This window comes from Dromiciops gliroides, chromosome 1 (genome assembly GCF_019393635.1).
Source record: "Dromiciops gliroides isolate mDroGli1 chromosome 1, mDroGli1.pri, whole genome shotgun sequence".
NCBI classification, from domain to species: domain Eukaryota; kingdom Metazoa; phylum Chordata; class Mammalia; order Microbiotheria; family Microbiotheriidae; genus Dromiciops; species Dromiciops gliroides.
Window position 1 is genome coordinate 389,498,750 of NC_057861.1, and position 16,203 is coordinate 389,514,952.

The window sequence follows — 16,203 nt, forward strand, 5'->3', positions numbered from 1 at the left end:
AGAGTTCGGTTCGGAAAAGGAGAGACGGGGCTGACAAGATTACAAACCAGGGAAAGTGTAACATGCCCTGAGGCCGGAGGCGGCTAAGGCCCTTATTGTATTCAAGAAGTTGGAAAGCCACAGCAGGTGCAAAAGATATGCAGTGGAAAGAGACCTCAGGAAAGCAGTCAGGTTGTACTTTATTTCCCTGTATTCCTAATTTGAAATAGTATCTCATAAATAAACTCTGCTTTGATTATTTGGTTAAGAGGCTTCTTAATCTTTATTCTATCAGTTTGGGAGCAGTGTGGTGGAACTTTATAAACAGCCCATATTAAATTAATGAAGTCAGATAGCCAGTTAGTCAACAGTCCCCAGTTTAGTCCTCCAGTCAGATTAGCCCCCCAAATTAAGTTAGTCATTTAAAATATTTCTACAATATCTATATATGTTCATATATGGATAAACAAGTTATAGCATATAAATGTCATGGAATTCTATTGTGCTGAACCCTTATCAGCATAATGACAAATTAGGTTTCCAGAGGACTAATGATAAAACATCTTACCCACTGGTTTATAGATTAAGGACTCAGGATGAAGAATGGGACAAATTTTTTTGGACGTAGACATTTGTTTTGATTGACTATATATGTTTTTTGTGGGTTATGTTTTCCTTAGGTTTTTAGTTTGGGGAGTAGGAGAGGGAGATTTGGCATGAAAGGATGGAGAAGGTGGATCTTGGCTGACTAAAACAAATTTTTATTTTTAAAAGAAAGGATCTGTATATACCAAAATATTAATAGATGTATTTTGATTACATAGAACTTGAAAAAGTAGATGCCTATTCATTGGGGAATGGCACAAAAATTGTGGTACGGGAATATAATATAATGTAATTATGCCATAAGAAATTATGAATATTAAAAATACATATAGGGGCAGCTAGATGGCGCAGTGGATAGAGCACTGGCCCTGGAGTCAGGAGGACCTGAGTTCAAATCCGGCCTCAGACACTTAACACTTACTAGCTGTGTGACCCTGGGCAAGTCACTTAACCCCAATTGTCTCACTAAAAAAAAAAATACATATAAATATAGGAATACTTATATGAACTGATGAGGAACAAAGTAAGAATGAGGAGACCTATATACACTGATATAACTATAAACAAATGGAATGATAAAATGAAATGGAACATCGTGTAATGATAATGATTCTTCCTTCTTTCAATAGAAAGGTGAGGAATGATCTGTATAGAATGTTGGCTATGTTGTTCAGTATGTTGGTTTTGCTGAATTTTTTTTATGTCATCTTTATTACAAGAAAAATCTTGCTAGTTTGTGAGAGATATATTTAAAAAAGAAAGGAATGAAAAAGCATAGCATATCAATAAAACCTTTTTATGTTTTTAATCACAGAGGTCTTTAAAATTGGAATGGGGTTTTCAGAGGTGATAGTAGATTTCCCCCTCACTGGCAGTTATCAGATAAAGTCTAGGTAATTACTTTTGGGACAGTCTTGTAAAGAGGATAGTTTCAGGTTGGACCAAATCAGTGGTGTCAAACTTCTTGCCCATCAACTATAAGTAGCTTGCAAATCTCCCAAGTACATTGAACTGGGTGAGATTAAAATGTAATTGGGGAATATTTAACAAAACAAATAAAAATATAATGCAACATGGATAATGTTTTTGGTTTTCTAAGTCCTTTTCTATTTAGATTTGACACCACTGTAATAGGTGACCTTTAAGGTTCTTGCCAATTTTGGGATTAGGTTATGGTCATCTGGGGCAAATGAGGGCTTCCTAAAGGAGAATCTATATGGCTCCCACTACTTTTGGAGATTCTAGATTCTTGTGAACTCTCATAATTAAAAAAAAAATCGTTTAGTATTTTATTTCCTCCCATATAAAACAATTTTTAACACTCATTTTAAAAACTTTGAGTTCTAAATTCTCTCCCTCTCCCCACTGCTCTCATTGAGAAAGCTGGCAATTCGATTTAGGTTATAGTAGGCATGCAAAACATTGCCATATTAGTCATGCTGTGAAAAAAAACAGACAAAAAACTCAAGAAAAGTAAAGTTTTAAAAAGTATGCTTCACTGTGTATTCAGACACTATCAGTTCTTTCTTTGGGGACGGATAGCATTTTTCATCATAAGTCCTTCAGAGTTGTCTTGGATCATTGTATTGCTGAGAATAGCTAAGTCATTCACAGCTGATCATCTTAAAATATTGCTATTAACAAAGTAACTACGCACAAAGACATAGTACATTTCAGTTTGCATCAGTTCATGCAAGTCTTTCCAAGTTTTTCTGAGAGCACCCTGCTCATCATTTTGTACAGCACAATATTACTCCATCATAATCACATACCACAATTTGTTCAGCTATTCCTCAACTGATGGGCATCCTCTCAATTTCTAATTCTTTGCCACCAGAAAAGAGCTGATATAAATATTTTTGTACATATAGGTCCTTTTCCTCTTTGTTTTTAAATCTTTCTTTTGGATATAGACGTAGTAGTGGTATTGGTAGGTCAAAGGTTTTATAACTCTTTGGGCATAGTTCCAAATTGTTCTCCTAATGCAAAATGGGCTGGAGTGTTAGAGGTCTTTCAAGTTATGCTAGGCCAGATGGCATTGTATCCTCTAGTGCTTGGTTTTTCCCTAAGATCTACATTGCTATTGATATGTTAGTGTACAAGATTAGATTATTTAGATACCAATTTAGATACTGTAGGAAAATGTGAGGATATCCTCAATTATTGCCCTATCACCCTAGAAGTCAGCATAGAGGAGTCCCTGTAAGAAGTAGCCTTGAAAGTAAGGTATGTTTCAGAAGACTCAGTGTTAAAACTCTTCAATTTATTTAGTAATCATGGCATCTCTAAAGGCCACAGGCAACTATGATTAATAATACTATTTTCTTTTTTTCCTCCCAATATTTACAGAGTTTTGTTTACATCATATGAGAGGCAAAGTGGTATAGAGAACCTTTTTCTTTCTTTCTTTCTTTTTTGTGAGGCACTTGGGGTTAAGTGACTTGCCCGGGGTCACACAGCTAGTAAGTGTCAAGTGCCTGAGGTCAGATTTGAACTCAGGTCCTCCTGACTCCAGGGCCAGTGCTCTATCCACTGTGCCACCTAGCTGCCCCCAAAGTGGTATAGAGAAAAGAGCACTGTACTTGGATTTGGTTTGAGTTCCAGTTCTACTATATATACCTTGGGCAAATAATTTTGTCTCTCTGAAGCTCCATTTTCTCATCTTTAAAATAAGGAATAATAAATAATATTTATACCACATACTCCACATAGGTGTTGCAATAGAAGTATTTTGTAAATTGTGAAGTGATACAGAAACACAAACAGTATTGTCTTTTGTCAACTAGGTTTAAAGGTAAATGAGGCCATTTTTCACTTGTTATTTTTCTTTCTCATTAGTTGGTTTCACCTTTCTTACTGAGAGTACACACACATACACACATATGTGTACATACATATTTATATATGTATATGCTAGTCAGAACTATGTTACATAGATACACTCAAGGCCTGTGCATTTCATTTTTGCAACATATCTCAAATATATTCCCTTCTCTACTCTGATACTCAAGTGCAGGCACCCATCACCTCATGCCTGGACTATTACAATAGTCCCTTGGTGGTTCTGCCTGCCTCAAGTGTCTCCCCATTCCAAGTCCATCCTCCCTTCAACCACTCATGCTTTTAAAGCAAAGGTCTAAGTATCTAACCCTCCTATTCAATAAACTCCAATGACTCCCTACAACTGGAGGATCAAATACAAAATTCTCTGTTTAGTATTCAATACCCTTTCCAGTTTTCATACACTTTATTCCCCAAGATGTACTCTTTCATCCAGTGACAGTGGCCTCCTGGCTGTTCCATGAACAAGAGACTCCCATCTCTTGACGTCAGGCACTTTCTCTGGTTGTCCCGCATGCTTGGAATGCTCTCCTTCTTTCTTCCCTCCCTCCCTCCCTCCCTCCCTCCCTCCCTCCCTCCCTCCCTTCCTTCCTTCCTTCCTTCCTTCCTTCCTTCCTTCCTTCCTTCCTTCCTTCCTTCCTTCCTTCCTTCCTTCCTTCCTTCCTTCCTTCCTTCCTTCCTTCCTTCCTTCCTTCCTTCCTTCCTATTGACTTCCCTGGCTTCCTTTAAGTCCATACTAAAACCCACCTTCTACAAGGAAACCTTCTCTAACCCCTCTTAATGTTGGTGCCTCATTTCTGTTGAGTCTTTCCTATTGATCCTGTAGATAGCTTGCTTTGCAGATATTTGTTTGCATTTATTCTCCCCTATTATATTGTAAACTCCTTAAGGGTAGGGAATATCTTTTGCCTCTTTTTGTATTCTATTGCTTAGTATAGTGCCTGGCACATAGTATGCTCTTGATAAATATTTATTGATGAATTATTTCAGTATTGCTTATTGATATTGGTATTCCCTCTAGCTCATCCACATTTTATCTTCCTATATAACTCTTATTCTTTGACCCAATGTCAAACTTCTGTTGTTTTTTTTAAAAAAAAACATTACAAGGGAACTAGTTTAGCACAGAGCTTCTTAAACATTTTCCACTTGTGACCCCTTTTCTCCTGAGAAATTTTTATGCAACCCTGGGTATATAAGTATATAAAATAAGTATACATAACCTTTACTGTTGACCCATTTTTCACAACCCCCACATTCAGTTATGTGACCTTATATGGGGTTATGACCCACATTTTAAGAAGCTTTGTGTATAGCATGTGGGCCAATCTGAATTTATAAACCAGATTAATTGAGGAACAGTTGATTATTCCATGAATATATAAGTATATATCCATATCTATATCAGGAGTTTACAAAAGGATTTACTACAGGACTCCTCTAAATCATAAACTATAAGCATGAATTTTGAATATAATTCCATAGACAACTTATAAATATTTGCTATATATACATTTTAACTGTTTAATCAATACATTATACCTGCACTTAGATCTCTTTGTCTCTCCCATATTGTGACTGAAAACATTTTATTGATTGCTTTTTAAGTAAGAAAAAAAATGGGCAAATTTTATGTTGTTAAGAACATTGATATTGATTTAATACAACTTAAATGGTCACTTTATAAAGGTAGCATTATTTACCCAGTGGTGCTCTCAAAAATGATATTTTTAAATCCTTCCTCATTTTGAATCATAAAACTTTTTCATGTGTTTTCACCTCAAAACTTTATGATTTGTAAGGTTCTTGCCAACTTTGGGATTAGGTTATGGTCATCTGGGGCAAATGAGGGCTTCCTAAAGGAGAATCTATATGGCTTTAACATAAAAAGTATATGTTGTATGTTAAAATCCATGCATGATTCAGTTTTATTAATTATTATTTGCAGACCTATAGTTTCTTAACAAAGTGAAATTAGAATACACATTTTATCAAAGGGTCACTAAAGTCTTTTTTGTTGATTTTTTATTAGGAAACCATGAATTTGATTTCGGTGTGGATATTTTGGAAGAATATAAAAGACAAATGCATTTCCCATGGTTTCTCAGCAATGTATATGACAAATTTACTTCAGAACCTCTTGGACATGGCACAGTTAAAAAAATAGTTAATTGGAACAATATAGCAATTGGCTTAATGGGACTAGTGGAAGAAGACTGGCTAGATACATTAGCCACAGTTAGCAAATCAAATCTAAACTATAAAGATTATGTTGAAGTTGCTAATCAAATATCTGTAGAACTTAAAGAAGAGGGAGCAGATCTTATCATTGCAATCACACACATGAAATGGACAAATGATACACGGCTTGCTCAGAAAGCTGAAGGAGTAGATCTAATTCTAGGGGGTCATGACCATGAATATGGAATCAAGAAAGTTAATGACACATGGATTGTGAAAAGTGGATCTGATTTTAGGAACTTGACAAAGATAAATATAAGACGCTTTGGTGCATCTTTTCAATATAAATTTGAGAAATTGGACATTTTGAATCATTTAGAAGAAGATCCACATATCAAAGCAATAGTAAAAGATTATACCCAAAACCTACAGGTAAGTAAAATTTTATGGTGGATATTGTCCTGGAAATCATAGATCAACTTAACAAAACCTCAAAAGTAAATTAAATCACAGTCACTCCAAAGAACATAAAATTCCTAACAATTAACATAGCTCTGTGAAGAGACAATCATGTCATACCAATTTAATTTAATTCTATGAAGCTAAGTCCTGATTATATTATAGGTAGGTTAGTGATTAACTAAAGGGTTTAAAGGATGTTCTCAAACAATAGTTAAGAAATAATCAACGTAAGGCTTAGGTGTCATATTTCATGCTGTCTTACAGGAATTGGTCATAATACATATTCTGTTAATTAACTTTATTGATGCACTAGATGAAGGAAATTAAGCCTATTCCTGTCACTTTTGCATATAATACTAATTTAGGTATAGTTATTAATACTCTAGAAGAATTGTGAAATTAAAAATGACCCCAATATGGGTCATCTCATAGGAAAAATGGCTCTACCAAAAATAGGATGAAATCTGTTAGGGCCAAATGCAAAGTAATACAGCAAGAAACAAAAGATAACCAACATTAGCTATAGGGTTGAGAAGACCAGCTAGGCAAAGTACTGAAGAAAGTAGTAGTAATTGACCAGAGAGGCTAAATGTTGTTATTATATATGTGGGGAAAATTGAAATTATCTTTGAAATAATGAAATTTTTAAAAGTCAAAATGATCTTGTACATTACAAGAACTGGGGAAGTAGCCTTTCCTCTTTTAGACCTCTTTTTAGATAATTTTGTTCAGTTTTGATCTAAATGTTTTAAACATGATGTGAACTAATTAAAGATTTAAGATAAGACTAAAGGATAAAGAAATGGAAAATAGTTTCTCCAAACAAAAGTTAAAGGAATAACTTTATTGGTTTAGAGAAGAGAAGGTAAATTTGACTTCGGTCTTTAGATTCTTAATGGTAGCAGTGCTTGTAAGTTCCATAAATCCAGAAGAACAAGCAAAGGGAAATGAAATTTAAGAGGAAAATACATACAAATTGGCTGTTACCAGAGATTTTGAGTCTCTAACTCTGGAGATCTTCTAGCTCTTAAGACTTGGTTATTCCAAACCTTTTCTCCTCCCAAGTCATCTAGGTCACCCCTGCCACCTCTGAGCAGATGACCTCACTCATCTCCTACTTCCTTGAGAAAATTGAGGCCTCCTGTCATGAGGAGAATGTTTCTTGAAAGCAGGTACTAGCTTGCTTTTGTATTTGTATTCCAGGTGCTTACATGCCTGGCAAATAGTAGTCAATTAATAAATTGATTCACTAATTTATGAATTCTCTCATATTTCATGATTCACACATTCATGTTGGAGGTAATATAGTGTTGAAAGCTTCACAAGATAGTTTCACAAGAAACATCAATAAGGAGCCAATAACGTAAAAATGTGGTAAAATAATGGATGGTACCCCTCAAACTGTGATTGAGAGAATATCAGCTACTTAATCATATGCTTACTTTCTTATTTTTAGAAAAATTGGAGAATGTTCTAAACATGCATTGAAGGTTATCCTTGATCAAAATATGATGAGGAAAATAATCAGGCTTTTACAAATTATTCTTTATAGTAAATCAAATCTTTATAATTCCTTCATGGAAAAGTAAAGATAATGTAATATTGTGCCATGATTATTTTTGTAAACTTATTTTTACTTGATAGTGAAAAGCACAGCTCTAATTATTATCCTTCCATAAGGAGTCTGTCCTGCATATATTAGGATCTTAGAAGAATACTTGTCAAATACAACCATAGTGATCATTCTCTTCATTGTAGGTATAATTCAATATTATTTTCAAAAGCCTACCTATCCATATTTTCATCAAAGATATCCTTAATAAATGAATGGTATGAACCATTCTTATAAAATTTTTATAAAGATAAGAAAGAAGGCATATGGTTCAGTAATTATTAAAGTGCTGCCTATTGGTCATTTTCAAAGTGGATGTTCACTAGATATCTCAAACTAAACATGTCAAAAACAATTCAGTATATTTCTTGCAGACCCACCCTTCTTGTGAACTTCCCTGTTTCTGTTGAGGATACACTATCATCCTTCTGGTCTCACAGATTTGCAACCTTGGCATTATCTTTGATTCCTCATTCTCCCTTACTTTGTTTATTGAATCACTAAGTCTTGTTCTTCCTGTCTTTATATCTCTCACAGCCATCTCCTTTCTACTACTTGCATAGTCACAAACCATATTATCTGTTGCAGTGGCTTCTTGATTGATCTTTCTCACTCAAGTGTCTCCCCACTCCAGTCCATCAGACATACAGCTACTAAAACGATCTTCCTTAAGTAAAAGTCTGACTCATTCATTCTCCTTGTCATTAAATTCTAGCAGATCCCTTTTGCTTCTAGGTTAAAATAAAAACTTTCCTTTTTTAAAATTTTCAAATCCTTTAACAACTTGGCCCTACCCTATCTTTCCAATCATATATTATTTCCCTTCCTGCACCATACAGCCTTGCTAACCTGGGCTTCTTGCCATTCCTTGCACATGGCAATTTAGTCTCCCATCTCTGTGCCTTTGCATGGGTTTTTCTCCCATTCTTAGAATGTTCTCATGCCTCACCTTTACCTTACAGAATCCCTTACTTTATTTACGTTTCAGCTCAAGCTTTTGCATGAGATCTTTTTTAACTCCCCCAATTGCAAGTGCCCTTCTTCCCTAAATTATCTTGTATTTATTTTATATTATTTCTATTTACAGTGTTTATATATGTATATATGTGCTTGTATATAAGTACACAAGTTGTAGAAAGTAAGTTCTTTGAGAGCAGACTGTTTCATTTTTGCCTTTGTAAGTCCAATTCCTAGCACAGTACCTGGCACATATTAGGTATCAATCAATCAGCTAATTATTAAAGCAAGGCATAAAACAAGAGATGTATTTTCACCAAGGGTATACACTATTGTCTTGGAGAAGGTTTTCAGTTTGAAATGGAAGAGGGATGCTCTGTAGTGGTGAGGTTCTTCAGATGCTTCTTTTTACAGATAATGTTCTATCAATTGCCTCTAGCCACAAAATATTTATAGGGTCCCTTTAATGATATCCGTGATTATTCAAGAAATCAGCCTCATGAACATTATAGGAGAAATTAAAAGGATCAAAAATGCCTGTTTTTTAAAGATATGGCATACAATTGTATGGCCAGTCCATTGAGTTACTGCTGGAAATCTGTTTAAAATTTGGACACTTGGGGTGGGAGAAGGAGGAAGGACCCTTACTGTTTCCCTGTTCCTGCCAGTGTGTAAGAAATGATATTAGCTATATCATTTAGGAAATGTGTTATCTTAAAAGTAATTGGGCCAGTCATAAGCAAGAGATAACAAATTGACAACCAGAGTGCTGTTCTGATTCCCACAGAGTAGAAAAAAAATGGGGAGGAAAACCTGGAAGAAGATCTGTGTGGGGTAAAATAAACAAGAATAAATAAATTGTGGAATAAATAAACAAGAATTACTCAGGGCTAGTAGGCACAAATCGTTTATGATTAGTACTAGTAGCTAAAACAAACACATCAGTGAGATCATAGGTGTGTTGAAGTATTGAAAAATTATAAGGGGTCACCTCCCAATTAGAATGTAAATTCTTAGAAGAAGGAACTCTAATTCTTATTTTTATATCATCAGTGCCTAACATACTGCCTTTTAGATGATAGGTAGATTTTTTTTTTTGCAGACAATGGGGGTTAAGTGACTTGCCCAGGGTCACACAGCTAGTAAGTGTCAAGTGTCTGAGGCCAGATTTGAACTCAGGTACTCCCAACTCCAGGGCTAGTGTTTTATCCACTGCACCACCTAGCTGCCCCAATAGGTAAATTCTTAACAAAAAATTATTTAATTGAACATTTGGTTCTCTTTTCCTGTTGGTTAAGAAGTGTTCTTTCTCTCAAAGTTGATTTCACTAGGCTCAGTTCCATAAATTCAGTGAACATATATTAAATGCCTACTATGTGCCAGGCACTGTGCTAGGACTACAAACATAAGGATGAGGAGAGGGACAGAGAGAGACAAAAAGACAGACAGACAGACTGAGACTGACTGACTCATGTATAGAGAGGCCCATGAATGACCAGGACCTGTTTTTGTGTTTGGCTGAAAGGGAAGCCAAATAGACATCTCTAGTCTCTTTTCCCCACCCTCACTTCCCCCATCCTTCTCCAAAGGAGACTTTCATTCCTGCCAAGAGAGGAAGCAGAAAGTTGGGGCCAGAGGTCACCCTGTTCTCCTCAGAGAGAGGGGGTTACCAAGCTGGAAGTATATTTATTTGATCCTTTAAATAATTGTTCATCTAGGAGAAATGAATAGGTTCCATCTAACTTTGGATTCTTTGTTATTTGGAGGGGGAAAGGGGACCCCAAACCTTATATGCAAGGCTTGACGCCTTCCCTACCTAATACCAGTTCCACAGTGGACACACATAGAAAGTAGCAAAGTAGTCTATTCATCCAAATCATAACAAAACAGAAATCAGAGAGGTTACATTGAAGAATACATAATAGACTGGGAATGAGATAACTCAGCTCAACCAAGAGTGAAGGTCCTGGATCTTGTCCAAGGGAATACTCCCAGAAATCTCTAGAGTAGCAAACTAGGAATATGAACTTGATGGAGACTGCCATCTGCATTCATGTCTCCCCAGATTCTTGGGTGAGATTTAGACTGAAAACCGAAGCTGTCTCTCGCGAACTCTACCTTGCCCCTCACATTGGGTTGGGCCTTCATTTCCACCAGTAAGGAGAGAGTCCCAGACCAATGAGCTTTGGACTGGGGGTTACACAAAAACTCTCAAGGAGCTTATAATCTAATGGGAGAAGAAAACACACAAAAGAAAAGTAAAAGGGGGGAAGGAGTGGAGTACCAAGGGTACCCAGCACAGGGGCATCATATTCTGTGGCAGCCAGGCCAAGCAGAGCTACAAATGGAAAATGGAGAGTTTTCATTAAAGTCCAGGCCCAGTCCTCTATAAAGGAAAGCTTAGGGAGTTGAGTGCTGTACCCTCCAGCCCCCCAATCAGTGGGGAGAGGAGGCTCAAGTTGCTGAGAAGGTGTTGAATATTCAGAACTGATGATGAGATTTCAGGTGATCAGTTTATCCTGGGTGGGGCATTCTGTTTCCTGTGGTCCAAACAAAACAATGCTGCTGGTGGAAAGTGGAGAGTTCGTTGGTAAATCCCTTTCATCTCGATACTTTATTTTCTTTACCTGCATCTCCACCTTCCTATAAAGCATCTCTATCTGTATGCTCTAGCAATGTCTTAAACTATGTCTAAAATTGAGTAACTTTGCTATTTCTCACTGTATTACCTTTGTCCTGTCTTCCATGTTTGTCAACGTGAGGCTATTTACTCTTCCCGGCTCCTCACCATTAATATCCAGTTAGTTACCAAGTACTATTGATTCTACCTCCACATCTCTTAAATATGTCTTCTCTATTCAATATTACCACCCCAGTATTGACCCTTGTTACCAACCAGTTGGTTGTCATAATATTCTGACAGATGCTTTGGCCCCTCTCTCCCTTGCCTTCAGTTTCTTTCCCAAAACAATCTTATACATAGATATGCTCAGTTCACTCTGTTGTTCAGAAATCATTAGTGGCTCTGTATTGCTTCCTGAGTAAAGTTTAAATTCCTTTGTCTATCATGCAAAGCTGTTTCCAATCTGGCCACATCCCATCTTCAGAGCCTTTGTCTCATATGTCCTCTACATATTCCACATTTCAGAGAGCCAATAATAGAAAAGAAGACATTTTCTTTTCTCCTCCTCTGTGGTTCCCAAAATCTCTGCTAATTTTTGTTTAATGATTATTCAAAAGATTCCCTTGATGATTCACTACAGGAGAAAACTGTTTTTGCCTGCTTTTACTTATATCTGGAGCTGAAATCCTATAGTGTCTTCAGGGTCACTGGAATTCCCTCAGATTACTGAGATGCCTTCAAAGTACGCCTAAGACATGGATATCTTACCTTTCAGGTTCTTTTCAGCCCCCAAACAGGTTCAGAAAGTACAGAGTCGGCTAAAAGTCATGAATATTTAATAACTCCTTCATTTTTTGTTTTTAATTTCCAATACCCAAACATCATATATAGTATATATAGGAAATGAATTTATATTATATATGAAACATAAAATCTCATAAATGGAGAAAATTAAAGAAAAAATATTTTCAAAAAGTTATTAAAAGTCAGACCTCTTCTTGACATTATGCTCACTCTGTATATAAAACCTTTAAGTTTTCCAGACCAGGGCTTCTTAAACTTTTTCCACTTGTGAACCCTTTTTGCATGAGAAAAGTTTTTGAAACCCCGGGTATATAGGTATATAAAATAGGTATACATAACCTTTTACTGTTGTCACATTTTTCACGACCCCCCCATTCAGTTACATGATCCCATATGGGGTCGTGGCCCACAGTTTGAGAAGCTTAGTTCTAGATGACCTCTGGTATTCTAATCCCCTTTTATTCTGGATCATATTAGGTTTTATTTGATCTACAACTCTTCCTGAGTATCTTTACTTCAGAGAACCTGAAAGTTCATCTTTCCCATCCAAGTACGAACATGGAATGTGGATACAGAACTGAACTTTTATGGCTATGGGACAATGTGAATCAAATTGTATGGCAAATTTTACTTTTCTAAAAAGAAATATTGAAGTGCTTAAGTGTACACTTGTTTCTGGTCCTGTTAGTTAGATCTAACCCTTTTTAGGTCAAAAGTGGAAGGTTTTCTCTGATTCATCTATAGTCCTAATCAGTGAAGGTAAACTTGTTTTTATCAACCATTACAGGTTTTCATAAGATAAGATTAGAATTCTGTTTTAATGTGTACTATTATGGAGAAATTTAGAAAACTTTGAGTAGATAACATTAGCAACTATAAATACAATAATTTATACTTTAGTTTAATATATAGTCACCATGGTATAATGGTGACTATAATGGTATAATGGAAGGAGTACCTAGCCTAGTGATTCTAGTGAATCCTGTGTATTCCTTAGAGCAGTCACTTAACCTTTTAATGACTCAGTTTCTTAATATATAAGATGAGGGATTTGGATAAGATATCTTAGATCACTTTTAAGTTCTAAAAGTGTATGGTTCTTTTTTTTTTTACTTGAAGAAAAACTCATTTATGGTATCTGAATATTTTATATAAATTGCCATGTTATAACAATAGTTTTTCTCAGAAGTCTTAATGATGCCCGATAAAAGGGCTTGAGTGGTATACATTGTCCTACATAAAAATAATTATAGAAAATTATGGTTCACTTTAATACCTACATTTTATTTATGAACATGAAATGATAGAAAAATCAAAGGACAAAAAGAGAGTTGTAGACAGTATTAAGCACAAAAAGAGTAATTTCATTTCCACTTTGTTTGGTCTGTTTACTTTTCTGGTTTTTAGGACTCACTCAAGATTTCTAATATTGTTCCCATACTACCTTCAGTTATTTCTTAGTTTCTCAGACATGTTTTAATAAGGTTTTAACTCAATCTATAAATTGATGATTACTTCCCTCAACAAATATTTATTGAGCACTTACTATTATAAAGCATCAATGTCTGTTTTGTTCCTTTTCACAAAATGTCATAGGAAAAAATGAAAGTATAATCAACTTTTTACTTGACCTGCTAAAGGTCTATCATTGACATGGTTCATCTTCCAATAAATAAAAACTTTTAGAAATAGTAAATTTCCAATGAGGTATTTCTAGTATAGATCAAAATAAACTAATAAAATAACTCTTTAAGGGAGAAACAAATTAGCTTTAATGATTAACATACTTTTTAAAAAGTTTATCTTCCCATATTTACAGAGTGCTTTACTCACCCTTGTAGGCCTGAGCATTTTTATTAGTTTAAGGAAAAATATTTCCCATATAATATTATTTAATAGCATCAAGTCCCTGAGGAAATAATATACTAATGCTGTGGGTAGTATTTTAAAAGTTAGAAATTCTTAAATATACGCAGACTAACAGTTTAAATTCAACCTAATTTCTTTTAGTCCATTGATATGTAGGTCCTTCATTTTTTTTAATCTATCTAAACTTTTTATAATAAGATTCCACTTACCAGGCAGAGATGTCCAACATACTCAATTGTTCAGGATAGTCCTCAACTTGAAAGAAATTTTTAAAGACTCTAAACATAAGTAGTGACAAGAGAACCTGAAGAACCAAAGACAAAAAAGTGATATATGTCAGAGTATCATTGGATGGTTAAAAAAATAAGTAAAGAGAGTCTGGTTAGTGGATTGCATAAAGGGAAATTCCACCACTGCCCAAGCTCAGTGGTGCCATGGCTTGCTGGGAAATGGCAGGAACATGACAGCAAAGAAAAAGGAAAAGTCAAAGGAAGAAAGCAGTGACATAAAGGGTCAGTAAATGGCAGACATAGTACCAGGGGCTGGAAATAAGGATAGGCAGCAAAGACAGGAAGTAACAAGAAAAGCAGAGAGTGTTCCAAGGTAGGAGAAAGAACAATATAACAGTTAAGCATGATAAATGTGAGATTTTTTTGTTTTTTGGTTTTTTTTGTGGGGCAATGGGGGTTAAGTGACTTGCCCAGGGTCACACAGCTAGTAAGTGTCAAGTTTCTGAGGCCGGATTTGAACCCAGGTACTCCTGAATCCAGCGCCGGTGCTTTATCCACTGCGCCACCTAGCCGCCCCTAAATGTGAGATTAAAGAGCCCCAAAGGACAGTAGCCTTCAGAAGTATTATTGCATACCACAAAATCGGTCATAATGATGCCCCTGAATCATCTAAAAAAGATTTCATCATATTCAGTATTCACTGTTTAATAAGGCAAGAGGGTATATAATTTAAGAAAGATTTCCATCTTTAGTAGTTAAAAAGATTTTTAGAACTTACAGAATTAACCTGTTATCTGGAAACTTGGTTCTTCCCTAGCCATTCTTGATAACTGAGGTATTAATAACACATACTCTCTTGCAATATATACTGTAGAAAGGCATTGTAGGGATTCTTAAATATGTCTATGTTAATAGTCACTTTTTACCCACCTTAGTATCCACATGTCCGAACATTTTATATAGTATAAGAAAAAATATATATTACATTGGCCCTTGGTTCACAATTATCTTGATTTTCTAATGCTCTATATGTTCATTACTGTCCTCCTTTAAAGTGTTTTGGAGTAAGGATTATTAAAATATAACCTTAAATGTCAGAAGTCTGAGTAATAATTATCTTTTCTTAAGATGTTTGATAAGCTAAATGATCCTGGTCTCTCTGTTAGGGCACGAAAAAAAAAAGCCCATTGGTTGGCCTACAAATCTAGTCCTTTATCAACTTTCATGATAATCAGAAATTTGATGTCTATTCTCCTAGGATTTTCTGCTAATAACAGAGATAGAATAATAATATATTTAATAAATTTAACAAGAAATATAATATATTTAAAAGGAAAAAATGTTAGGTGACATTGCTGAGATCTAGGCTAGGTAGCAGTAAAATCTAGGCAAGATTCTGGGATATAAAAATCTAGAAGCATATTTTTGGGAAGGTCATTGCAAACATATAAGATTGCAACAAAGATGAAATTGGAGGAATGAAAATGTTCATGTATTGGCATCAGAAAACTGAGAAAGGAAGATAAGTCAACATCTTGGTATAGTTAAATGTAATACCTCTGCTATTCCAGGGGCAGATTCCAGGATGAAAGCCCAGAAAATGTGCTTTTGTCTAGTATTTTGCCTTCTTGATTTTCACCTAGACTTCTGGCACCTCTGTCCTGGTTCTCTGGAACTCAGTTTGGTTTCAGGTTCTTGGAACCCTTTCAGAACAGTGAACCTAATCTTTGTCTTAAGGTGTTCATAGGACCATTCTTGGTTTTGATTTGCTTATTGGGAAATGGATCTCCTGTCATTTTTTTCCTGTCTGGAGCAAAACTGCTATCTAATGGGAGTCTCTAAAACTTGTGTTCACTAGACTGGTAAGCATACTAGTATACTTAGTTTCTTACCCTATACAAACTTTCAAATTAGGAATTTTCTAGAATATGCTACAATGTTAGGTACCATTCAGATCTAGAGAGTAAAAAGGACATAAACTGCTCTGTTTTGAATTTGAGAGAGAGAATAGTTTATTTTAAAAGGAAAAAAGACTGATA

General features: G+C 35.3%; 1 protein-coding gene across 1 annotated transcript in view; it reads left to right on the forward strand.

Moving 5' to 3' along the window:
- LOC122735808 (mannosylglucosyl-3-phosphoglycerate phosphatase-like) overlaps positions 1-16,203 on the forward strand; it is a 76,170-nt gene that overhangs the window by 22,146 nt on the left and 37,821 nt on the right. Inside the window, exon 3 of the mRNA XM_043977602.1 lies at positions 5,459-6,039. Within this exon, the coding sequence (XP_043833537.1) occupies positions 5,459-6,039 (581 nt within the window). The remainder of the gene's footprint in view (positions 1-5,458; positions 6,040-16,203) is intronic.